At 40.8% G+C, this 27,760-nt stretch overlaps 1 protein-coding gene across 5 annotated transcripts in view; it reads right to left on the bottom strand.

Annotated features, from left to right (window-relative positions):
• Window positions 1–5,989: 5,989 nt before the first annotated feature.
• LOC115094268 (zinc finger protein 664-like) overlaps window positions 5,990–27,760 on the bottom strand; it is a 40,696-nt gene continuing 18,925 nt past the window's right edge. Inside the window, exons 5-8 of one of the 5 annotated variants that reach the window (XM_029607148.1) lie at window positions 22,851–22,964; window positions 22,368–22,469; window positions 15,578–15,670; window positions 5,990–7,507 (exon numbers count right to left, since the gene is read on the bottom strand). In XM_029607148.1, coding sequence (XP_029463008.1) covers window positions 6,411–7,507; window positions 15,578–15,670; window positions 22,368–22,469; window positions 22,851–22,964 — 1,406 coding nt within the window. In that variant the 3' untranslated portion in view covers window positions 5,990–6,410. Of the gene's footprint in view, window positions 7,508–9,875; window positions 9,981–15,577; window positions 15,671–22,367; window positions 22,470–22,850; window positions 22,965–27,760 lie in introns of all 5 variants that reach the window. The other 4 variants (XM_029607147.1, XM_029607150.1, XM_029607149.1 and 1 more) reach the window with 4 other exon arrangements.

Below are 27,760 nucleotides of genomic sequence, written 5' to 3'. Positions count from 1 at the left end.
ATCGTTATATTTAAAAACAATACATTACTGTAATCCATTTATACTTAAAAAAAGTTTTCTCGACCACTTATGGGGTTTCATATTACTTACAGTTTCTTTTATAACTTTCATTTCGATGAGAGACACCTTTATTCTGTTAGGGGGAAGGTGATTGGACCGGGGAAGTTTAAAAAGCTGAAAAGAAAAAAAAGACGCCGGATAACAGAATGAAGACGTCTCTCATCAAAACGAAAGTTATAAAAGAAACTGTAAGTAATATGAAGGGTGGTGAAACCGCAAAGCGGGGGAGAAGCTTGAACCGTAAGCCAGTTAAAAAAAAAGACCCTTCCATGGTCCCTGAAGCAGACAAGCAGTCAAAACACAGCCGGTGTCGGGCAGGCGGCTTTGACCTTAGAGAATCACAGGAGTTCGGGCAGAACCGATAAGTATTCATTTAAAAGAGCGTGAACGCTAAAAAAGGTCGAACTGACCGCCAGGGGGAGAGCACTTACTGAAATGAAAGCTATAAACACGGTTCATTGTGAAATATAAAATAAAGGATTGCATAAATAAAAAATAAAAAAAATAGAAAAACACAACCATTTAAAGAATAAAGTCGGCAGCTTTTAAAAGAGGGGATCACAAAGGGTCCCCTCATATATAGCAACCGTACATTACCACGCATCGGGGAGTTTCCTTGATGGTTGGTTCTTGGTGTTCATACGACTAGCAAAAGACTCAAAATCAACACAGGACTATCAGGGGGATGAGGCAAACTGACCATTCAGCCTAATGAAAAGCATTAGATTAGACTGCAGAACCAACCATGAAGCCTGATTACATGCTGCCATGTTTCCTTTCTCTGCAGCTTACCTACCAGCTGCTTCTGTGCCCAAATTATCAAGTCCAAGTAACTTACAGTGCATAAACTTGGAAGTCTGCTCTTCCCTGCTCCACTTCTGAAATCCTGGATCCTGCAAGAAATTCAAACATGCGGTGCCTGATGCTCAACAGTTCTTGCTCCTTAAGAAACAAGGAGCAGCAGCAGCAGCTTTGGCACCTGATGTCAGGGAGGAGCAGACTGATCTAGGGACAAGTCAGATCTGGATGTGTTGTGTTGGCCCAAAAAGAAGCACACACAACCTAGCTGTCCAGGCTCTTAAAAGTATGTCTTTTAAGGGTCAATATTCAGTTAGCCTGGCTAAGTTTAGGACTTACTAGATGTTTATAGTGAATTTTTAAAAAAAATTATTTAAAATGAAGATTTTTATGACACCTACTCTATACAGTATATATGTGGATTAAATTGTTATTTATGTGTAGAAAATATAAAGGAATTGGAGGAAAGTTTCATATAAACTCGTTGGTGTCTCCGCACCACGGTTATGTGGTGTTATAATCATTAACTGTCCCCCTCCTCCTGTGAAAATTTTTTTTGTAAAAAGTTTTTTTTGCTGGAGTTTCTTCACCTCTGTAACCTCTTCCGTGTGGTGAGCATCAAATTATTTATATACCATGACGGTACTTAATGTGGAGAGCTGTAAACTCTCTACTGTAAACTATGAACTATAAAGGAGTAAAGTTCAGACTTCCCTTTAGGATGTTGGTATATACTGTCCAGTTTCCAACGATGGTCCCAACGATGGACCATCGTTGGAAACTGGACAGTATATACCAACATCCTAAAGGGAAGTCTGAACTTTACTCCTTTATAGTTCATAGTTTACAGTAGAGAGTTTACAGCTCTCCACATTAAGTACCGTCATGGTATATAAATAATTTGATGCTCACCACACGGAAGAGGTTACAGAGGTGAAGTAACTCCAGCAAAAAAAACTTTTTACAAAAAAATTTTCACAGGAGGAGGGGGACAGTTAATGATTATAACACCACATAAACCGTGGTGCGGAGACACCAACGAGTTTATATGAAACTTTCCTCCAATTCCTTTATATTTTCTACACATAAATAACAATTTAATCCACATATATACTGTATAGAGTAGGTGTCATAAAAATCTTCATTTTAAATAATTTTTAAAAAAAATTCACTATAAACATCTCATGAAAATATAAAAATATGTATCATTCCAGCGATTGAGTAGCAGCTCATGATTTATTGATTATAGTTATAATCGCTGTAGCAGTGGCACATTGATTTTTTCTAAGTTTAGGACTTAGCCAGACAAACCAAGGGCTTTAAATTTTCTGCCTCTAATTTATCTGGCTAAATGCATTGCCTGATAAAAGTTAGCTGGCTAAATTAGACATTTTCCAGGGAGGAGTTAGGTTAGCTGGCTAGCTTATCCACATGAACCTTCATTTTCTGTTTTTATTTTATTTTTCCCAGGTATTTATTATAATGAACAAAAATGGCAGAAAATCATCAGTCATTTTCACACAGATAAGCAGCTGAATTAGCCATGCTGTCTGGGTACGTCTTCCGTGCCACTAGGTGGCGGAGCTCTCTAAGTCTAGTAAAGTCTTTCAGCGAGGTGCTCCCTCTTGTATCCTCACTGGTTTGCCTGAGGCTCCTCAGTCCATTTTTTTCCACGCGACTGATAGCATGCGGAGCTCTGTTTCTCCAGACATTGTTTCATTTGTGAGGTAAAAAACAGGAAAAAAAAAAAACTTTCACCACAAAAAAGGTGGAATTTGACATCCTGCCTCGGCCAGGATTTAAATTCTGCGCTTGTGGCACAATCATGTCAGTGACTGATGGCTATCAGTCCTGTTACATATGCCTGGGACCTGATCATGATCAGGCAAGTTGCAGGGACTATGGCCGCATGTCCCCCAGAGCCCAGCGCCAGCGGGCTGCCAAGATACAGCAACTTAAAACAGTTCCATCTGGCTCTTATGCCCCTTCAGAGGCTTCTACAAGATCATCTCTGGGACTGGAGTGTAAAAAGAAGTCAGTATCACACAGAAGGGCCTCTTCTGTTGAACCCCCTAGGGCAAGTTACTCACAGCTGTTGCCCGTTCCAGAACTGGGACAAGGATCGGGGGGGATGCGTTGATGGCATCGCGGCCGCGCCTTACCACTAATTTCATGCACAGTTCAACAATGCATCGAAGACAAGGCACAGTTGGATTCTCATAGTACCAGCCTGGCCAAGACAACCCTGGTACAGCTATCTCATACAATTGTCAATAATGGACCCAGTTCCTCTGGGCAACGACCCTCAACTACTTACACAGGACGGATCACTCCTTCACCCACTACATTCCTCCCTGCACCACACGGCATGGAGATTGAGCGGCTCGCTTTCCAAAACTTAAATAATGCTCCATTGCTTCAGGATATTTTAGTCTCCTCCAGGAAACTATCAACTAGAATCAACTACCAGAGGAAATGGTCTCGCTATACTTCCTGGTGCGCAACGACAGGTATTGATCCACTTACTTGCCCACCAGAACGCCTTTTCTCCTACCTTCATCTTCTCTACACAGAAGGCCTAGCGACGGTTTCACTGCGAGTACATTTAAGTGCTATAGCAGCATATCATACTCCTGTGAATAATGAACCAATATCCTGTCACACTCTCTCATATCCAGATTCATGAAAGGAGTATTGCGATTACAAACTCCAATTAAAAAGCCACCAGTGCCCTGGGACATCAACATAATCCTAGAGCAACTAATGCTGCCACCCTTTGAACTGATGGACACTTGTCACCTGAGATATCTTACTTGGAACGTTATCTCTCTCACTGCCCTAACATCAGCTAGACGTGTCAGTGAACTTCAAGCCTTAGTTCACTGCTCGCCTTACCTGCAATTTTATCATGACAAGGTAACATTGCACACTCACCCGAGTTTTCTACCAAAGATGGTTTCCAGTTTTCACTTAAACCAATCCATCAAACTACCTACTTTTTGCCCAAAAACTCATACCAGTGACAATGAAAAGAAACTTCACAATCTAGACTGCAAACGGGTGCTTGCCTATTACAAACAGCGCACCCTCATGCCTAACAGACCCTCACAACTTTTTCTTTCCTTTAATCCAAACGCATCAAGACTTCCAGTAACAAAACAAACCTTATCGTGCTGGATATCCAGTTGCATACAGTTCTGCTACCAGAAATGTTCAGAACACCTATCCATCAACACCTAAGACGCATCAGGTTCGTGCAATGACCGCATCGATCGCTCACATCCATGAAGTGCCTCTCATAGACATCTGTAAAGCGGCGACGTGATCATCTCTGCACACTTTCACATCCCATTACTGTATAGATAAACAGACCGCGGTCAATGCGCATATGGGCCAGACTATTCCACTAATACCACTATTCTTATCTTCTGTCCCTTGCCCCCTTCTCCTAAAGGATCTCTCCCCGCCCTTTTCCTACACAATATACTTCCCCTCCCCTTTTTATAACTTGAAAACTCTTTTAGGTAGTTCACGGGACTAATGCCTATAACAGATTTCAGCTCGGAGTGATTTATTCAAGTTTTTGTACTCGCATACTATATATTCCGTAGTCATTCACGTTGACCCATCCCTTGTTCCCCTATTAAAGATACTGTGCTCAATTGTTTTCTTTGTAACTGTACTATGATACTGGGTTCAAATGTATCTTGTAATTATACTATGTTCAATTTGTACTTTGTTCTATTGTTCTATGTAAAGCCCCCCTTTTTTGGGCGTTTCACTGTTTTATGTAAACCGGAGTGATTTGTATTTCATACAAGAACCTTGGTATATAAAAATTAAAAATAATAATAATAATAATATTCTACAGAAGAGCACTTATTCCACACAAAAAACACCTTCATGAGAACTGTCCGCCTACAAAACACGAGTTGAGCGCAAAAATACAAAAACTACGATCATATATCTGCTCAATACGGCAGCTGGGGACTCCCAGACAGCATGGCTGTTTCAGCTGCTTATGTACGTGAAAAAAGCAAGTTTGCTTACCGTAAATTTCCGTAGATAGTAGATGAATTAGCCATGCTAACCCTCCCGCCTCCCCGGACAGTTCCAACGTAGCCTACAATCTGTTTGGATACGGACTGAGGAGCCTCAGGCAAACCAGGGAGAATACAAGAGGGAGCACCTAGCTGAAAGACTTTACTGGACTTAGAGAGCTCTGCCACCTAGTGGCACAGAAGATGTACCCAGACAGCATGGCTAATTCATCTATCATCTACGGAAAATACAGTTTACGGTAAGCAAACTTACTTTTTTTCCCCTACTGATTTCCTCATATTTTTGCTCATTATGATAAATACTGAGAAATTAGTGGGAAAAATAAAAACTGAAAACAAAGGTCCCTACTTATCTGGCCAACTCCAATATTCAGAGTTATTCAGCTAAATCGGGTCACACTAGAGGGCAGTCATAAATTAGCTGAATATCCGGCTAACTGGGACTTTATCTGACTATATTCAGCAGAGCGCCTAACTGAAATTGCTCTGTTGAATATACATGACAATTTATCCATTTAACTTTAGCTGGATAAATTGTCCACTCACTGTACTGCTGAATATTGATCTATTAATTTTTATAGAAAGGAATATAGAATAGTATCACCTGGTCATTAATGATACTTTCCTATGCTGTGTGCTGCCATGTCAGAGGCCTAGGTTTGATTCCAGGATCCAGCTTCTGCTCACTGGACTGGCAGGAGCCGAGGACGCTACAGAGGTATTCACAGCCCTCAGGATGATGAGGGAATCCCAACCACTGAATAACAAGAAAGAAGAGTGGCTTAATGATTAAAACAGTGGGCTGAGAATTAGGGAAGCCAGGTTTAAATCCCATTTCTCCCACTGATGTTACTTGTGACCTTGGGTAAGTCATTTCAGTCTCCCTTCTCTAAAGCTCAAACTCAGGCACCTATTTAATAAACATTTTCTCCCATTTTCTGTCTATGAGAAAAATGCTTAGTAAATAGGGCCTTTAGATTGTAAAGTCTTTGGGGAAGGGGAAAATATTTTCAGTACCGGAAATGTAATTCATCGTGACCGCAGGTTTGGAAATAAATCAAATCTAAAACCCAAATCCAACACTTATAATTGGTATTCAGACATGTAGATTGAGGTCCATAGAGATTTTTAGTTTGTGGATCCCTGTTGAGGGTGTTGCATTAATGGCTGGATTACAGAGGAGAATGGGCTTAAGAATAAGGCCCAGGCAGCTGCAAATGAAGAATCATAGTACTGTACTGCAGCTGAGGTAGATTTTGAATGCGTTACAAGCCTAAAAGAGGAAAAACCTGTTTGGCAGGAAGAAAAGCCTTCTTAAGCATTCAGCCATTAAGAAAGAAGGATATCTAACCCAATATTCTGATCACACCCCCCTTAGATTTATAATAAATTCAGTCACTGGAGCAATACTGAAAGCTGCCATTATTCAGTCTTTCACTAGTACAGAGATCTGTTTTTTCAAATATCATTGTTATGCATCATCTTACTGGACTATAGTATTGTCACTACCTGCAATTCTTTTTTAATTAGGTGGGTCCTCTGGTGTCCTAAGAGATGATGATTCTGAGTGAAGCCTTTTCCACATTCAGTACATTTATAGGGTTTCTCCCCTGAATGAATTCTTTGGTGTCGCATAAGTGATTCCTTACGATTGAAACTTTTAACACAGTTATTACATTTGTATGGTCTTTCTTCTGTGTGGATTCGCTGATGGCCTACAAGATGATGGCTCTGAGTGAAGCTTTTACCACATACTGTACACTTATAAGGTTTTTCTCCAGTGTGAATTCTATGGTGCTCTTTTAGGTGCAGCTGTCTCATGAAACGTTTGCCACACTCGTTACACTTAAAGGGTTTGTCGCCTGTATGAGTTTTGATGTGTTCTGTTAAATTTTGCTTGCTATAAAAGCTTTTATCACATACAGCACATGCAAAAGGTCTCTCTCCCGTATGGGTTCTCTGATGAAGTTTAAGATGTGCACTGCAGCTGAAGCTCTTCTCACACTGAGAACATTTATAGGGTCTCTCCCCTGTATGAGTTCTATTGTGTCTTATCAAATTATTCTTCTGACTAAACGCCTTCCCACATTCAGTACATATGTATAGACTTTCTTTATTGTGTGTTTTCTGGTGAAGTTTAAGTGTCTGAGGGCTTCGGAAACTTTTTACACATTCATTACATTGATAAGGCCTCTCTTCTAAGTGAATGCTATGCTGTACATTCAGAAACGATGCACTCTGGAAAATGCTTTCGTGTTCTTTGCAGCGCCATGAGCCCTCTGCTGTGTGCTTCCCTTGCAGCTGCTCACATTCTGAACATGAGAACAATCCTTCTGTGGCGAAAGGCTTCTCTTCTCCTCCAGCACTGGTTTCCTTCCTGAAAGTGCCCCCGCTTGCAGCCAATCTGTCCTGCTTGTACTCTGGGAATTGTTTCAGTTGCTCTGTTAACTGATGAATTTTGCTGTTTTTCTTTCTGGTGGAGTTGTGCAGAACATATTCATTGGTGGCTTCTAATACAGCCTCACCCTCACTGCTTACAGTGACTGTTGCCAGATTCCTCTCCACCTTACAACGAATGGATCCATCTTCTGTTAAATAAAAAAGCAAATATTTACCTCATATAGTAACAGAAAGACACACAACATTAGAAATATATGAGGGCCAGCAATAAGCAGGAGTCCTGTGAGACTATCTATATTTACCAAAGAAAGCATTAACATTTACAGACCCAAAATGAAACTAAAAAAGTGAGCACCTTTCCTGACTTCTGCTCACTGTTGGCTCCTGTGCCCTGCTCTCTAATGTTTAGTCACTTCCTACTGTCTTTCATGCCCATCATCTTCCCTGTCATCTGGCATGCCTATCACCTTCCCCTACCATAAGAACATAAGAAATACCATATAGGGACAGACCAAAAGTTCATCGAGCCCAACATCCTATGTCTGATGGTGGCCAATTCAGGTCACAAGTACCCAGTAGGATCCTAAAATATATTTCCAGTCCTCCTTGCTCAGTGGCTCTCTCAGATCTACAAGGTTAACAATGATTTAGGGACATTTTCTCCAGGAACTTGTCTAGACCCTTTTTAAACCCAGCTATGCTAACTGCTTTTACCACATCTTCTGGCAACACATTCTGCAGTTTACCTGTGTGCTGAGTGAAAACATTTTCTATTTGTTTTAAAAGTACTATTATATTCACGCAGTGTCCCCTAGACCTAATACTATTGGGACAGGTAAACAACCGTTCCCTATTTACCTATTTCACCTCACTCATGATTATATAGACCTCTATCAGCTGTTTCTTCTCCAGGCTGAAGAACCAAAACCTGTTCAGCCTTTCTTCCTAGGGGAGTTCTCCCATCCTCTTTATCATTTTGGCTGCCCTTGTCTGCACCTTTTCTAGTTCTACTATATCTTTTTTGAGATGGAACAACCAGCAATGCACATACCACTATGGATCAATACAGTGGCTTAATGATATCTCCCATTTTGGAAATACAGACATATGATGGTTGAAAAAGACCTTTATAGCCTATCTAGTCTGACTATCCACACCAACTATTCAGCTTTTTATACCCTACCACTCCCTCAGAGATCCTCTGTTTATGCCCTGCTTTCCTGAATTCAGATACTGTCTTTGTCTCCACCACCTCCAAGGCAAGGCTGGTTCCATGCATCCACTACCTTCTCTGTAAAGAAATATTTCCTTTTACCCCCATCCCATGACCCCTCAGTTCTGGAGTCTCCTTTCTTTTGAAAGAGGCCCACCTCCTCTGCATGGAAACCTTGGATGTATTTAAATGTTTTTATCATCCCATCCCACCTTTCCTCTAAGGTACATGTTTAGATCTTTAGGTCTGTCCCCATATGCTTCAGAACGAAGAGCACTGACCCTTTGGACTGACTCCAACTAGTTTTCGGAAGATGTGGTCTCCAGAACTGTATACAATATTCAAATGAGGGCCCACCAAGGACTTATAGTATCTAGCATTCCATTTTCTTTGGGACTGACCACCTGCGACAAAGGGAGAGGTGACGGATCACTTAGCATGACCCTTTCCCCTATTATTCAACATGCCCACCATTTACTTGTACCATCCTACATGTCCATAACCACCTCCTGTCATCCCACATGCCTATCGATTCCTCCCCCCTCAACCTGCAAGGCCCTTGCCCCCCAATGTCAAGTTGCATGCCCTTCAACTTTCCCTGTCATTCTATATGCCCCTTGTCATACCATATGTTCTATTTCTATGATCTATGACTTTCCAAGAAGCCTTTTTAATGTAAGCAGACTGGGTTTGGAGTGACATAGGAAGTTCTAACTTTTCAAATCACGGACTGTGTTGAGAAAGATGAAGAACTGTCGTCTTAAGACATGTTACAGTGTTCACTTTGAAGTACAGGGAGGGACCTTTAGGTGTCGCCATAGGAGAGCAGAGCTCAATCTTTTCTCCAATTTAAAAGTAGAATTTCTTCTTCCAAACGGTACAGCGATCCCCATAGGGAAAGCATGTCCGCATCTGCTGGAGACCGAGAAATATTGAAAGGCTGATGTCATTGCAGGGTTGTATCTACGGTGATGTCAGCTTTGAAACCTGACTCTGTCTCCATCTGCTGGCAGAGGAGCATAAACCCCATTGGTCCTGAGTCCATCTAGCTACATGCTAGGAAACATCTTTTTTGTTGGTCCTTAAAAAAAAAACATATTGCAACCAATTGACTCCAGTTTTCTCCAGGAATAATATGCCTACTAGAACTGCACTTAGTACAGAGGAGTATGACTACTTGTGAGCATTTTTCAGATGCTGCATGGTACACAAGCAGGTACAGCTTTCTTTTAAATAACTAGTGAATTCAAATGGAAATTTTCAGCATACAGCACTCTTTCAGATATGGCAGGTCAACCAAACATACTAGCGCAGAAAACAGAAACCTGCAAATTATTTCCTACTTGCTGTGGAATTCATGCTCTCTGTTTCCGAGTGGTACTCAGTACAATATGGCACTTGCTCTTCTTTAATGTTTAATGAAGCATTAGATGTGAAAAGTGGATGATCTGAAAATTAAAACAAAAAAAACACTTGTTTAAAACCTACATTACCAAAATCAGTTTTGAATGCTGTTGCTGCTGTGCCTCTGCTTTGTCACTTGCACTCACTGGGCTCAATTTTCAAAAAGTGCATAAGCACATACTTTTATCCATAATAAGGGAAGAAAAGAGGGTGTATGCAGTATTATGCACTGACTATCTGAGCCACCTCATTTCTGCTGAATTCCTGAATACTAATTTTTAGACAAAGAAAGCAGAGGACCCTGACTACGTGCTGGAATGCAATGAGCAGACACCCCAGGCCCATTAGCTGATTGGTCTAATACATACTCAAATCAAATGTACTGCACTTATCTAAAAACAATACGCTGAATATGCTCTGATTGGTCAGTATGGAAGGTTTATAATGCCATGCACACTGCTGTAAGAGTTGAGTAACTGGGTGTTAATACGATTGTGTGGACCTGTGTTACTCCCTGGGACAAATTATTTCCACATGCTTTTTCCGGTCCCTGTCCCTTTGTCTTTCTCTAATACTACCCAAACTGGACTACTGTAACTACTTTGTCTTTCTCTAATACTAATTAGATTATACTAATACTAATTAGATTCTAATCTAATACTAATTAGATTAGTATTAGATTAGTATTAGATTAGAATACTAATAGATTAGTATTAGATTATTCTAATCTAATACTAATCTAATACTAATTAGATTCTCTAATAATAATTAGAGAAAGACTACTTTGTCTTTCTCTAATACTACCCAAACTGGACTACTGTAACTCCCTCCTACTAGGCCTACCAGCATGCAACACCAAACCACTTCAGATGGTCCTAAATGCCTCTGCAAGAATCCTCTCAAACGCCAAAAAAAGAGACCACATCACTCCAATCCTTCATCACCTCCACTGGCTTCCGATTAAATACAGGATCCAATTCAAGTCCATAATGATGATACACAAGGCACTACACAACATAGCTCCCCTCGACTTAACGTTTCAAATTCAGCTACACACCTCCATGAAACCGATGAGAAGTGCGTATCAGAACAGACTAATCACCCAACCGGCTAAATCCTCCCTGAGGAAACGCGCACTTTCCACAGCGGGCCCTTCACTATGGAACTCGCTACCTCCAGACCTCAGACTTGAACCTGACCACGCTACATTCAAAAAGAAACTTAAGACTTGGTTGTTTAAACAAGCATTCCCAGAGAGCTAAGAGCAGGAAGAAAGTCATGTTTCAGACTATTCGCTCTTTCCCCAGCCCATAGCATATAACTTCACAAAGAGACCAGTTGAAATAATCGGGTCATTTATTTATTTTATCCCTATATAATCATATATATTATATTCAATCATGTTTAGAACCTTTTAACCACGCTATTTATTTATTAACTCGTTTGTTATTTATTAACTGTCAGCAATGAATACTAATTCGTTAATTTAATTAATATGTTCAATGTTTATGTTTAATGTTCAATGTTAATTAATATGTTCAATGTAAACCGCTAAATGAAGCGATAGTTCTTGTTTCTTGTAAACCGGGGTGATATGTATTTTATACAGGAACCTCCGGTATATAAACCCTATCAATAAATAAATAAATAAATAATAAAGTATGGTTTCAGGTTACACTCTGCAGTCTTTTCTCTCAAATCAACATTTTGGTAGCAGAGGATGGTTTTTCATCTGCAGCTGTGATTTGAATCTCCCTGACTGAACAGACCAGACAATAGAACTCTTCACGGGTATTCAGGCTCGGTCAGATACGCGGACCGGACGCACATTGCGAGCACTCTGATTGGAACGTCTCAGGGACATCGTCTTGAGAGGAGTTGCCCAAGACTCGGATAGGCAGTTCGGCTGGGACTTCATCACGAGTATAATTGTTAAATCTTCAGGTTGGTTCCCTCAAAGGGGAGGGGAGCACTACGGAAGGTAAGCTGCCCAGGGTAGCTTCATTGTTTTTTGTTTAAGCAGGCTGTCTCGTTCATGTTGCTTGAAGCCCCACAGTCGCCGTTCACTGCAACGGAGTTAAACACCAGAAGTACAGCTCGGTGTGATATTTGTCCAGGTAAGAACATACTCTCCTTCTTATAAGGGAGAGTTATCAAATTTTATTATATTTACCCATTGGTAAATTGTTGTTATGTCTAAATTCTGGTCAGGAAAGTTAGGAGGTACGAAAGATGCTGTAGAGGTCAATTCAACAAATCCGTTATAACGTGTTATCTCTTTGCACAAGCCAGATGAGAAATTAATTAGACTTTGCCATTCTAAATGGGTGGCTTGGGATAAGGAGGACACTTCTCTCTTGTGGCCAGTAGATGGCTCCTTTGATCCACCTATGCTTTTGTAGTTGATGACTTTTTTTGAGAACAGATATAGTAAGACGAATGCAAAATCTCTAAAAAAAAATTAGCTGATCATGTTCCGGTTCATAGTTGGTTTGTTATGACTTGGGTATATTTGGAAAAGGAATTTGAGTCTTATCAATCCCCACCCCCGTACACCATTGTTACTGACCCCCAGTATGCTCGACGGTATTTAATGCAGAGTACAAAGCGATCACTTTTAGAGGAAACAGTTACTGCAGTGGGGTATTCACATTTAGTCCCAACTGCACCCCTGGAGAAGGAACCCCAATTGAGTCCCACGGCACCTGCTGATATGCCGATGTTTGGGACTGTTAAGGTAGAAGGAACTTTACACTGTATCCCCATTGGAGAGAGTATTACCCCAAAGGAGGAACATAAACCTACTGAGGAAAAAAGGGGAGCACCTCTTGCTGGATTAGGTTCGTGCAGCCCTGCCTCTATCCTATCACATCCTGCAGATTCCTTGGACCCCCACGCTTCCTCTATCCCAAACCCCCTCACTTCCTTACCCGTGACCCCACAATCCCTAGTCCCAAACCCCCAGTCGCCCCGAAGCCCAAGTCTAGTCCCCCCTCTGTCCCCACCCATTTTTAACTCTGAACTGATTGAGCATGTGGCTCAAAGCCATGCCTACATCACCCCAGAGGAAACCCCAAACTCAGAGAACTCAGACGACACCCTAGATACAGAAGTGAAAACAGATGGAGTGTTTATGGCCACCAAAGTCATTCATGTTCCAGCAGATGTTGCAAGAGGGGTCCCTCCACCCGCTCCGCACCCTGTTTCACCGACTCCTGGGCAATTAAAAAAAAATATATATATATATATAAAAAAAAAAAAAAAAGAGCCCCAATCCGTTGCATGGCTAGACACTTACTTTAAGCCCACAAATGAGAGCTTATTCCCTGGAAGGATCCCTGACCACAAATGACTTTAATACAGCCTTTAGAGCCATAAGCAATAACCCTGGCAATTTGTTGTTACAGCATTAACCCCGACAGCAGTGGAACTTGGGCACACCACTGTGTAAACATATTAAAGATATTTTGTATGGCTTGTTATCCTATAAGAGCCTCCTTCCCTTTCCCCCTTCTTTTCGTGATACCCCCAGTTCCTAAGTTTCTAAAAAACCCCAGTATTTGTTTGTCTATCAATCCTGTGGTACTGTTTTTTTCTCTTATCTTTTTCTCACATCTTAATTAAGGTGATCACCATGCGCTAGCGTTCTTTAATCTTCTTTGTTGCTTCTTCTATATTTTGCTTTTAGTAAACCTTTCCAGAGACAGATGGCAAATCGCAAGCATTGTTTTGTGTGACTTGTTTTGTTTGAAGTTCTTGACAAAAGCATTTCCTGGTGTTAGTGCTTAAAAACTCTAATGACACTGGTAGTTAAGGGGTTAATTGAGCAGAATCGTAAAAAAAAAAAAAAAAAGGGGGGGGGGGGAGAAGAAGAAGGAGGGGTTGAAGGTGACCGGAGAGAAAGAAAAAGGAAAAACAAATTAGGTTTCGTTTGTTTAAACAAACGGAGCATTCCTATTGAAGGCGTGTGTATATGAATAAAGATGGCAGTGTGGCATGGTTATGCTAATTAGATTGTTTTGAAAGTACAAAGAGACATTGAAAAAGTTATGATTCTTTAACATGCAATTATTGGTGGAGGTTGGCACACAGCGTTCACTAACCATTACATTTCAGGCAATCTCACAAGCTTTTTCTTGAAAATCCTAATTGATTGGTACTTCACATTGAATTTCAGCTCAGAGTGCTGCTGACTGAATGAAATCTAAAATTGGTATTATTCCACAATGCGGCTTGTGATAGCGCCTCCTAGTGGATGCACGATATCACTCTTTTATTACTTTTTTGTATACTAGCTTTTATTTTTCAGGTCAACGGCCTTCCTATCATGAAAGAATTAAGGCCGATATTTTATTTTTCTAAGTTTTTTCAGTTTTATTTTCTTTTACCATTTTTAAACAGAATTCTGGTTTTTGTTTTTCTGGCATTTCCCAGGCACTTTTCAAACACCTTTTTGGTTTACTTTTACTTTTGTTTTCATTTTTTAGCTCAAAATATGTGTTAACTGTTGTCTGTCTTGATGTTATGAAGACATCATATGAATATTTGTGAAATAAATGGATATGTGTCGGTCTTGTGAAACATATGTTCTATGTAGTGTCTGCCATACCTGAGTTATCTGTGGTTCTGTTTATTACATTTGACTTCTGCTGCATCAATTTGAATTTGTGTTGCTCCATTACACACACATGTCCCATAAACACACATATTTAACTTAGGCCTTGATTAGCGAAAGATTAATACAGCCTACTGAATAAAATGAATATACCATTGATTGTCAGCATTCGGAGCTCGTCTTGGCGAGCCAGCCCAACATTATTTCATTATATGACCTGAGTTATCTACTCATTTGACCTGATTTCTTCTTTGTTTTATGTTTCATTATTCTTTACCCTGATGTAGTTTTCTTGATCATATGAATCAATGTACCTTGAACTGCCATGCAATAATTGATTGTTATATGTATCTAGTTATTATGCCTTTTTGCAAGTGCCATGATTTAGATTTCCTAAATCAATGATATAATTTGAGGTCATGCAATTTTTACACTTGTAGAAATTTCCAGTCCAAAAATTTCTATTATGTGATTGCTTAAAATGTTATTCTATCTCTATCTATAAGCTAGTTTGTTTACATTTGGGATTCTAGAGGGGAAGATATAATTTTTCCTTATTTCTTGTTTTTTATTCAACTACATTTCTTCCTTTTCCTGTGCAAAGACTCACACTGATGGTTTAGCAACCCTGCTAAGTACATTATTTTGTTTTAGACCACATAGCATGCTAAAGACTCTCTCACAGAGTCAGCTGTCACTTGTTTCTATGATTATCCCCAATTACACTCAGACACACCACCTAACAGGGGTATTAGCCCCGCTTCCCCAGAAGCACCCGAAGACAAAGCAGTACAACTAGCCCTCAACTACATTAACAGCATATACCCCTTGACCAAAACTCGTTTAGATGCCTTCTCATCCAAAGCTGGGTCACCTCTTGGACAGGTGACTGCCACGGTTGAATTAGGAATGTCCATACAGCGATTGCTTTCACTGCTACATGTTGTTGTCATAGACCTAAATAGCGCCATCAATATCCTACAGGACCAGCATGATGTATTGGACTTTTGCTATGCTTTTGCCTACCATGCATATGCCTCTGCCTTCGACGATTTGGATCTTCCATCGCTGCAGCCATGCCCAGGAGGCCCGGACTGAAAATTATGGTCAACTCTTTATCTGCAGCACAAGATCAAGTAACTACTATCCGTCAACGCTTAATGATGGAAATGCATGAGTTTCCCCATGAATTAGATGGGTGGGGAAAAGCAGTGGCCTTAGCAGAGGACGGGTAAGATTTTTTCACCTAAGGCTAGCTTATGATGTAAGAGACAACCTAAGACAGGCAGCCACGACCCTGCCCATATGTGAAGGGTTTTCTAGGCGTAAGCCTTCAAGAGGGGGATGTATGTAGTATTATGCACTGACCATCTGAGGCACCTCATTTTGCTGTATTCCTGCATACTAGTTTTTAGACAAAGAAAGCAGAGGACCCTGACTACGTGCTGGAATGCAATGAGTTGACACCCCAGACCCATTAGCTGATTGGTCTAATACATACTCAAATCAAATGTACCGCACTTATCTAAAAACAACACTCTGAATATGCTCTGACTGGTCAGTATGGAGGATTTATAATGCCATGGACACTGCTGTAAGAGTTGAGTAACTGGGTGTTAATATGATTGTGTGGACCTGTGTTACTCCCCGGGACAAATTATTTCCTCATGCTTTGTTTCGGTCCCTGTCCCTTTGACTTTCTCTAATAAAGTATGGTTTCAGGTTACACTCTGCAGTCTTTTCTCTTGAATCAACAAGGGCAAAAATAAATCATATTTTTACACAGGTAAGCACACATTTACCTACATCAAAACATTTGATTGTTGCCTCCTATATGTTTTGTTTGGGAGATTAGTTTAAGAGTAGGTGTTCTCCGAGGATAGCAGGATATTAGTCCTCACACATGGGTGACATCATCAGATGGAACTCATAAGAACATAAGAATATGCCATACTGGGTCAAACCAAGGGTATATCAAGCCCAGCATCCTGTTTCCAACAGTGGCCAATTCAGGCCATAAGAACCTGGCAAGTACTCAAAACCTAAGTCTCTTCCATGTTACCGTTGCTAATAATAGCAGTGGTTATTATATAAGTCAACTTAATTAATAGCAGGTAATGGACTTCTTGTCCAAGAACTTATCCAAATCTTTTTTAAACACAGCTATACTAACTGCACTAACCACATCCTCTGGCAACAAATTCCAGAGTTTAATTGTGCGTTGAGTAAAAAAGAACTTTCTCTGATTAGTTTTAAATGTGCCACATGCTAACTTCATGGAGTGCCCCCTAGTCTTTCTATTATCCGAAAGAGTAAAAAAATGATTCACATCTACCCGTTCTAGACCTCTCATGATTTTAAACACCTCTATCATATCCCCCCTCAGCCGTCTCGTCTCCAAGCTAAAAACTCCTAACCTCTTTAGTATTTCCTCATAGGGGAGCTGTTCCATTCCCTTTATCATTTTGGTAGCCCTTCCCTGTACCTTCTCCATCTCAAATATATCTTTTTTGAGATGTGGCGACCAGAATTGTACTCAATATTCAAGGTGTGGTCTCACCATTGAGCGATACAGAAGCATTATGACATTTTCCATTTTATTCACTATCCCTTTCTAATAATTCCCAACATTCTGTTTGCTTTTTTGACTGCTGCAGCACACTGAACCGACGATTTCAATGTGTTACCCACTAAGACGCCTAGATCTCTTTCTTGGGTTGTAGCACCTAATATGGAACCTAACATTGTGTAACTATAGCATGGGTTATTTTTCCCTATATGTATCACCTTGCACTTGTCCACATTAAATTTCATCTGCCATTTAGATGCCCAATTTTCCAGCCTCACAAGGTCTTCCTGCAATTTATCACAATCTGCTTGTGATTTAACTACTCTGAACAATTTTGTATCATCTGCAAATTTGATTACCTCACTCGTCGTATTTCTTTCCAGATCATTTATAAATATATTGAAAAGTAAGGGTCCCAGTACAGATCCCTGAGGCACTCCACTGCCCACTCCCTTCCACTGAGAAAATTGTCCATTGAATCCTACTCTCTGTTTCCTGTCTTTTAGCCAGTTTGTAATCCACGAAAGGACATCGCCACCTATCCCATGACATTTTACTTTTCTTACAAGCCTCTCATGAGGAACTTTGTCAAATGCCTTCTGAAAATCCATCTACCGGTTCACCTTTATCCACATGTTTATTAACTCAAACAATGATTTTATTTATGAAATTGTAACCGAACTTTATTGGCACTTGTTAGAATGTATGATATCCTACATTTACTTACCTTAGTCTATGTGCCTATTTGTAAACTGTTGCGATGGTATATAACTTAGCGACGGTATAGAAAAGTTTTTAAATTAATTAATTAATTAATTAATTAACTAACTCCTTCAAAAAAGTGAAGCAGATTTGTGAGGCAAGACTTGCCTTGGGTAAAGTCATGCTGACTTTATTCCAGTAAACCATGTCTTTCTATATGTTCTGTGATTTTGATGTTTAGAACACTTTTCACTATTTTTCCTGGCACTGAAGTCAGGCTAACCAGTCTGTAATTTCCCGGATCTCCCCTGGAGCCCTTTTTAAATATAGGGGTTACATTAGCTATCCTCCAGTCTTCAGGTACAATGGATGATTTTAATGATAGGTAACACATTTTTACTAATAGGTCTGAAATTTCATTTTTTAGTTCCTTCAGAACTCTGGGGTGTATACCATCCGGTCCAGGTCATTTACTACTCTTCAGTTTATCAATCAGGTCTACCACATCTTCTAGGTTCACCGTGATTTGGTTCAGTCCATCTGAATCATTACCCATGAAAACCTTCTCCAGTGCGGGTACCTTCCCAACATCCTCTTCAGTAAACACCGAAGAAAAGAAATTATTTAATCTTTCTGCGATGACCTTATCTTCTCTAACTGCCCCTTTAACCCCTCGATCATCTAACGGTCCAACTGACTCCCTCACAGGCTTTCTGCTTCGGATATATTTAAAAAAGTTTTTACTGTGAGTTTTTGCCTCTACGGCAAACTTCTTTTCAAATTCTCTCTTAGCCTGTCTTATCAATGTCTTACATTTAACTTGCCAACGTTTATGCATTATCCTATTTTCTTCTGTTGGATCCTTCTTCCAATTTTTGAATGAAGATCTTTTGGCTAAAATTGCTTCTTTCACCTCCCCGTTTAACCATGCCGGTAATCGTTTTGCCTGCTTTCCACCTTTCTTAATGTGTGGAATACATCTGGATTGTGCTTCTAGGATGGTATTTTTTAACAATAACCACGCCTCTTGCACACTTTTTACTTTTGTAGCTTCTCCTTTCAGTTTTTTTCTAACTAATTTTCTCATTTTATCAAAGTTTCCCTTTTGAAAATTTAGCACGACAGCCGTGGATTTGCTTACTGTCCCCCTTCCAGTCATTAATTCAAATTTGATCATATTATGATCACTATTGCCAAGCGGCCTCACCACCGTTACCTCTCTCACCAAATCCTGTGCTCCACTGAGAATTAAGTCTAAAATTGCTCCCTCTCTCGTCCGTTCCTGAACCAATTGCTTCATAAAGCTATCATTTATTCCATCCAGGAACTTTATCTCTCTAGCGTGTCCCGATGATACATTTACCCAGTCAATATTGGGGTAATTGAAGTCTACTATAATACAAACAGTTAATTCTTAGTGTGCAACGAGCCACGCTATCTCAAAACCAATACGTTGCTAGCTACAATCTTTTTCCTTTTCTGTGCAATTATTTATTTATTTCATATCTGTGGGACCATCATAACACCCACGGTTTGTAGGCAGTGAGCCTGAATCTAAACCGCATCGGGTAACATTTAATCATCGGTCCATTCAAGTCCTATTTTTATTAGGAACCAATAAGTTTTCCTTTATATTTTTCTTGTTTTTTATATATATTTTTTTGTAAAACAAATGTGAGACAGTACTTCCCTGATTTGCCGATAGCGCTGCCGCGCTTTGAAGATAAATTTGTTCAGGAGGATGTCATTGCCATACTTCGGGTCCAGGAGATATTTGTGCAGTCCAGTCCGACGTACGTTTCGCAACAAGCTGCTTCAGGGACTGTTATGAAATCTGTTTTTCCTGAACTTTTAGGTGAGAAGTTTAAGTTCTGTCGCGTTTCACACGGTACTGAATACCTTTGAACATTTAACGTGTTCTATCGCCGACAAGAGGATCAGGCAGCGACCAGAATTGTACACAGTATTCAAGGTATGGTCTCACCATGGAGCGATATAGAGGCATAATGACATTTTCCGTTTTATTAACCATTCCCTTCCTAATAATTCCTAACATTCTGTTTGCTTTTTTGACTGCTGCAGCACACTGAGCCGACGATTTTAAAGTATTATCCACTATGATGCCTAGATCTTTTTCCTGGGTGGTAGCTCCCAATATGGAACCTAACATCGTGTAACTACAGCAAGGGTTATTTTTCCCTATATGCAACACCTTGCACTTGTCCACATTACATTTCATCTGCCATTTGGATGCCCAATCTTCCAGTCTTGCAAGGTCCTCCTGTAATGTATCACAGTCTGCTTGTGATTTAACTACTCTGAATAATTTTGTATCATCCGCAAATTTGCAGACCTCACTCATCGTATTCCTTTCCAGATTATTTATATATATATTGAAAAGCACCGGTCCAAGTACAGATCCCTGAGGCACTCCACTGTTTACCCTTTTCCACTGAGAAAATTGACCATTTAATCCTACTCTCTGTTTCCTGTCTTTTAACCAGTTTGTAATCCACAAAAGGACATCGCCTCTTATCCCATGACTTTTTAGTTTTCATTGAAGCCTCTCATGAAGGACTTTGTCAAACGCCTTCTGAAAATCCAAATACACTACATCTACCGGTTCACCTTTATTCACTTGTTTATTAACCCCTTCAAAAAAAATAAAGCAGATTTGTTAGGCAAGACTTCCCTTGGGTAAATCCGTGTTGACTGTGTTCCAACCCCCTTCAGACCAGGCCCGCCCGTCCATCTCTCTACAATACCCAGCGTATTCTGTTGATCTGGTTACCCTGTAATTTATTGTAATCTGTAATTCATCACCATGTAATTTTATTACCCTGTAAGCTTTCATAACCTGTATATTCTACTATAATCTACAAGTTAACTGTAACCTGTTCTTCCTGTTATTCTCCTTACTGCTCTCTTGTTCAGGTCCCGCCTCTCCCGGACCCCTATTAGTTAGCCTGTTCTCCCCTCCCCTGTTATTTGTAATTTCCATCTTTTGTTACTATGTAAACCGATATGATGTGTACTTTAATGTCGGTATAGAAAATTAAATAAATAAATAAATAAATAAAATCATGTCTTTCTATATGCTCTACGATTTTAATCTTGAGAATAGTTTCCACTATTTTTCCCGGCACTGAAGTCAGGCTCACTGGTCTTTAGTTAACCGGATCACCCTGGAGCCTTTTTTATATATTGGGGTTACATTGGCCACCCTCCAGTCTTCAGGTACAATGGATTATTTTAATGATAGGTTACAAATTTTTATTAATAGATCAGAAATTTCATTTTTGAGTTCCTTCAGAACCCTAGGATGCATACCATCCGGTCCAGGTGATTTGCTACTCTTTAGTTTGTCAATCTGGTCTACTACATCTTCCAGGTCCACAGTGATTTCGTTCAGTTCGTCTGAGTCATCACCCCTGAAAACCATCTCTGGAACTGGTATCTCCCCAACATCCTCATTAGTAAACACGGAGGCAAAGAATTCATTTAGTCTTTCTGCAATGGCCTTATCTTCCCTAAGAGCCCCTTTAACCCCTCGGTCATCTAATGGTCCAACCGACTCCCTCACAGGTTTCTTGCTTTGGATATATTTTAAAAAGTTTATATTATGAGTTTTTGTCTCTATGGCCATCTTCATTTCAAATTCTCTCTTCGCCTGTCTTATCAATGTTTTACACTTAACTTGACAATGCTTATGTTTTATCCTATTTTCTTCAGATGGATCCTTCTTCCAATTTTTGAAGGATGTTTTTTTGGCTAAAATCGCCTCTTTCACCTTTTAACCATGACGGTAATAGTTTTGCCTTCCTTCCACCTTTCTTAATGCATGGAATACATATGGACTGCGCCTCTAGGATTGTATTTTTAAACAATGTCCAAGCCTGTTGAACACTTTTAACCTTTGCAGCTGCACCTTTCAGCTTTTTTCTAACTATTTTCCTCATTTTATCAAAGTTTCCCTTTTTAAAATTTAGTGTTAGAGCTGCAGATTTACTTATTGTCCCCCTTCCAGTTATTAGTTTAAATTTGATCATGTTATGATCACTGTTGCAAAGTGGCCTCACCACCGTTACCTCTCTCACCAAATCCTGCGTTCCACTAAGAATTTAAATGTAAAATAGCTCTCTCTCTTGTTAGTTCCTGAACCAATTGCTCCATGAAGCAATCATTTATTACATCCAGGAACTTTATGTCTCTAGCAAGTCCTGATGTTACATTTACCCAGTCAATATTGGGGTAATTGAAATCTCCCATTATTATTGCACTGCCAAATTGGTTAGCTTCCCTGATTTCTCTTAGCATTTCATCATCTGACCATTTTGTCCAGGTGGACGGTAGTATACTCCTAACACTATACTCTTACCCAACACACATGGGATTTCTACCCATATAGATTCTACTGAGCATTTAGTCTCTTGTATGATCTTTATCCTGTTGGACTCTATACCCTCCCAGTCAAAGTGCCACACCCCCGCCAAGTTGATCCTCCCTATCATTGTGATATAATTTGTACCCAGAATATCTATTCACCTGTATTGCCCTTTTGTTCTCCAGTGCTTTTACAATTGGCCCTGTAGCACGACATTTCCTCTTTAACCTTCCACAAAACGTCAGGACTGGCAGTGGGATAGCCTGATATAAAGAGATGAAAATGCAAACTAAAATAAAAAATCCAAAATGATGCTGTCATACTGCCTGAGCACTTTTCAACTTAAGTGCCAATCACTCCGTCTGGTCTTGAATAAATTAGTGTATTTTAACATTAAGAGAACTGAAAGTTTTTGCTTAACAATGACTGAACAGTAAAGAAACAGCAGAGGACTGGAGTTTGTTTTGTAAGTGAAACTTGTGCTACAGATTCATGTTAACAGTTTTGAAGTCCAATTGGGATCCATTAGCAAGCTGTACGTTATTTTTCAGGATTGAGTACCCTCAGCCTAACAAGGGCATTGTGTCATAACTGCAGATTTAACATTCTCATGTCTTATTCTAGTCGGGTTTTTTTTTACTTACTGATAGGGGGACAAGTGAAGTCTCCTTGTCCCTCGGACTCCAGTAGGTCACTAAAGGGGGGCTCAAGTTCTTGCTTAACCCGTAGCAGAACATCAGGATTGAGAACTGGATAACCTGTTACACAAAGATAAATTCTTTTTTAGAATATGTACTGAAAAACTGCACTTACAGTGCTTTGCATAAGTCCTTATGACCAAGGCTTTTGCCAGAATTTGACCATGTCATGTAACATAGTAGATGACAGCAACCCCCCCGCCAAAAAAACCCAATTGATTCATCCAATCTAACCAGTTATTCCAGTTCAGACAGCAAATATATATCCCAGCTGCCAGCTATAGAAGCTTATTTATTTATAAAACTTATATTCTGCAATCTCTCAGCAATGCTGTCTGATGCAGATCACACAACATAGTCAAAACAGTATGTAAAACAGATATAAAGTATAAAACGTAACATAAAACATCAAGTAAACAAAATTATAAAAAAAAAATTCTCTGCAATACACTTCAATAAGATCATGAGTGAGATAGTACCTTCAATTAAACCTGAAAAGCTTCTTGATAGAGTACAGCCTTGAAATCTTTATGAAAATTCCTTAAATTCTGTTTCCTTTTTCAGATAACTTGGAAGGCTATTCCAAAGGATTAGACAAAGGGCAGAAACCCTCTTCCAAAAGCTGCATAATCAACAAGTCTAAACAGTGGGAACTATTAACAAATCTTGGTGCAATGAACTTCTAGGCTTCTAATGAATTAGTTGCTCTAGATATTTAGGACCACCATTTTGACAGGCTGTAAAAATCATGATAAGGCATTTAAACTTAATTATCTGTAAGAATGGCGAGCCTTCATTGGTTACCCAAGTAGGTGTAACATGGGCTCGGAAAGGGACTTTCTGAAACAGACTAGCCACAGTGTTCTGAATGATTTGTAACACAAACAAATTTTTCAGAGATAAACTATTATACAATATGTTACAACAGGGGTCGGGAACCCATGGCTCGCGAGCCAGATATGGCTCTTTTGAGGGCTGCATCTGGCTTGCAGACAAGTGTCGCCACACTTTCCAGTCCCCCGCTGACCCAGCTGCTCCCCGGTCCTCCTCCGCCCGGGCTTAAAATGCTGTCAGCCCGGGCGGAACGCGGCAGAATAGCTGGAGTCGGCGGCACCGGCATGCTCTCTTCTTCCCGCCCCCCCCAGTGGCCCGGAAGAGGAAGTGGTGAGCATCGGGTGTGTGCGCGGCAAGAAGAGGCCACGCTAGTGTGGTCTGCGTCGGTCCGATGAAAAGAAGACTGCAGCGCGGCTCGGAGGAAAATGAAGAGCTTCAACCGCGGCCGATGGGACTCCTCCTCCGCGAGGGCTGAAAATGAAGGAGGTTAGCGTTGGGAGGAGGCTGCTGCTGCCGCGAGTTCCTGGGGTGGGGGTGGGGGCGAGAGAGTGAATGAGCGAGCAAGCATGTGTGAGTGAGAGACTGCATGTACGTGAATGATTGAGAGCCTGTATATGTGAAAGAGAGCCTGCCTGTGATTGAGAGCCTGCCTGTGAGAGAGCGAGCATGAATGTAAGTTTACCATTGGGAACCTGTATGTGTAAGTTTGTAATTGAAAACCTGTTTGTGTGAAAGAGTATGTATGTATGATTGAGATCCTTTGTGTGTGAGAGAAATCATATGTATGTATGATTAAGAGCCTGTGTGTATAAGTAAGAGAGAGATCATGTGTGTGTGTGTGTGATTGAGAGCTGGTTTAGGTGATGGAGCATGTGAGTATGTGATTGAGAGCCTGTGTTTAAATGAGAGAGAGAGAGAGAGACCATGTGTGTCTGTGTGTGATTGAGAGCTGATTTAGGTGAGGGAGCATGTGAGTATGTGATTGAGAGCCTGTGTGTAAATGAGAGAAAGAGAGGACATGTTTGTAAGCATGTGAATGAGAGTCTGTGTGTGAGAGAAAAAGACAGCATGTATTTATGTGATTGAAAGCCTGTGTGTGTAAGCGTGAAAAGATAGACAGCATGTGTGTAAATGTGTAATTAAGAGCCTATATAAGTGAAAGAGAAAAAGCATGTGTATATGTGAGTGACTGAGAGCATGTGTGTATAGGTGTGTAATTGAGAGCCAGTGTGAGAGAGAGCGCTGGTATGTGACAGAGAGGAGAAAGTTCCAAGCAAACCACCCCGCCTCCTGCTAATTCAGAACAATCTCAAGACACCTGGATATCAAACGTTCCCAGGTATGCAGAGCAAAAACATTTTTGTATCCTTATTATTTTTCATTACTGGGTCTTTGTGTCTGCTATTTTGAAATATTTTGTTGGTATCTGGAAATGTTTTATATGAGTTTTTAATTATTGGATATTCCACTCATCAGCTGTTTCGAAATATGTTCTTTTTGTTAGTACAGTTTTACTGCTGATGATTTTATATTTCTTGATTTGTTTTATAAGGATGGGTGATGTTTCTTTTTTCCTTTGTTACACTGCATACAGAGACTCTGGCTTGTTGCAGTTTCCAATTCAGTTTTTTCTGCATGCTTCTTGTTATGCGTTTTGGTGTCTTTATTCTATGTTAGGTGAGGGACAGCACGCGATTCAGGTGAGGTTTTCTGCTGGCGTGTAGTTTCTGTGTAGGACTCTATAGCAGCCTGACTTGGTCCGTTTTCCTAATAGGAGACGTATTGGTGTCTTAAGGCCTGGTGTAATATTTTCAGAGACTTATTGTACTTTAAAAGTGTGATCTTACATAAAATGCACACATTTACTTGTATTTAGTTTTAAACATATTGTATGGCTCTCATGGAATTACATTTTAAAATATGTGGCGTTCATGGCTCTCTCAGCCAAAAAGGTTCCTGACCCCTGTGTTACAATAATGGAGAAATTACTTACTTAATAATTTCATTTTCCTTAGTGTAGACAGATGGACTTAGGACCAATGGGTTTATGCTCCCCTGCTAGCAGATGAAGATGGAGTCAGGTTTCAAAGCTGATGTCACCTTAGATATACCCCTGCAGTGACCTTAGCCCTCCAGTATTCTCTTCAAAAGCCACCGTGGAGATACTATTGACAAACTTGATTAAAATTTGATTACAAATGGATAACCGTAACTGTACTCAACCAAACATAAGCGCTGAATCCCAGGAAGATTACAGATACCCTGATCTAGGGATTGGGTGACAGCTTACCTATAACCTCTTGGAATTGAGATTCACCACATGGGCGATTACCTGGCACCGCTCTTGGGCAGCTGTGGGCAGGATGCTGAATCCATCTGTCTACATTAAGGAAAACAAAATTGTCAGGTAAGTAATTTCTTCATTTCCTAGCATGTAGCCAGATGGACTCGGGACCAATGGGATGTACAAAAGCTACTCCCGAACGGAGCATAAGAACATGCCATACTGGGTCAGACCAAGGGTCCATCAAGCCCAGCATCCTGTTTCCAACAGTGGCCAATCCAGGCCATAAGAACCTGGCAAGTACCCAAAAACTAAGTCTATTCCATGTTACTGTTGCTAATGGTAGTGGCTATTAGTATTCTCTAAGTGAACTTAATAGCAGGTAATGGATTTCTCCTCCAAGAACTTATCCAATCCTTTTTTAAACACACCTATACTAACTGCACTAACCACATCCTCTGGCAACAAATTCCAGAGTTTAATTGTGCGTTGAGTAAAAAAGAACTTTCTCTGATTAGTTTTAAATGTGCCACATGCTAACTTCATGGAGTACTTCCGCATGTCTGCATACCATGGGTGTCTGGGCCAATCTGGGGCCACCAGAAGGACTATTCATCTGTGGTGTTCGATCTTGCAAATGACCTTGCCCAGCAGAGGCCACGGAGGGAAAGAGTACAGTAAGATCCCCTCTGGCCAGGTCTGGACAAGGGCATCGATCCCTTGGGAGCACTGATCTTTTCTGCAACTGAAGTATTGGGGGACCTTCGCATTGTGAGATGTGGCCAGTAGGTCGATGGAGGCCCCAGCGATCTACTAGGAGCTGGAAGGCTCTGGTCAACAATGGCCATTCCCCTGGATCCAGAATCTCCCTGCTGAGAAAGTCTGCTCTGACATTGTCTTTTCCCGATATGTGGGAGGCCAAGATCCCGTGTAGATTTAACTCCACCCATTCCATAAAGGGGTCTATCTCCAGAGATACTTAGTGGCTTTTGGTTCCTCCCTGGAGGTTGATGTAGGATACTGTTGTTGCGTTCTCCAACAACATGCAGACTGCTTATCCCAGAAGCCTGTGGCTGAATTGCAGGCATGCTAAACTAACAGCTTAGGTTTCCAGGCGGTTTATGTTCCAGCGTGCCTCTTACCTGGTCCATCGCCCCTGGGTTATCAATTCCTGACAGTGGGCTCCTCATCCTCGGAGGCTCACGTCCGTTTGGGGATAGGCTTACACCCTTGCTTAGATGCACTTCCTGTAGCCACCACTGGTGCTGAGAACATTCTTCCATCGGTAGGTGGAGGCGCATTGAGTAGTCTTGAGACAGTGGGTTCAAATGTGACAGCAGGGAGCATTGGAGTGGCTACATGTGTGCCCTCGCCCACAATACTACCTCCAGGGTTGATGGCATCAGACCGAGGACATGGAGATAAGCTCCACAACCTGGGGCATATTGTGTTCGTCAACCGACGCACTTGGCACATCGGTTTCCTTATCCTCGAGGGAGGTGGAAGAATTTGTCCTGCTTGGTGTCGAACCGGACTCTCAGGTAACTCTAAGGACTCAGAGGGCTTGAGACTGCTCTTGTCCATGTTCACGTCCCAACCGAGTTCCTGAAGCAGGGACCCGACCCTACTGGTCAACTGGAGGCTCTCTTCCAAAGACTTCGCCCAGATCGGTCAGTCAGTCATCTAAGTAAGGGTGCACCAGGATCCCTTCTTTCCTCAGTGCCGCCGCTACAACCAC

The sequence above is a fragment of the Rhinatrema bivittatum genome, chromosome 6 (assembly GCF_901001135.1).
Source record: "Rhinatrema bivittatum chromosome 6, aRhiBiv1.1, whole genome shotgun sequence".
Classification (NCBI taxonomy): Eukaryota; Metazoa; Chordata; class Amphibia; order Gymnophiona; family Rhinatrematidae; genus Rhinatrema; species Rhinatrema bivittatum.
Note: the sequence above shows the minus strand (reverse complement) of the source record. Positions and strands in the feature narration are given on the sequence as shown.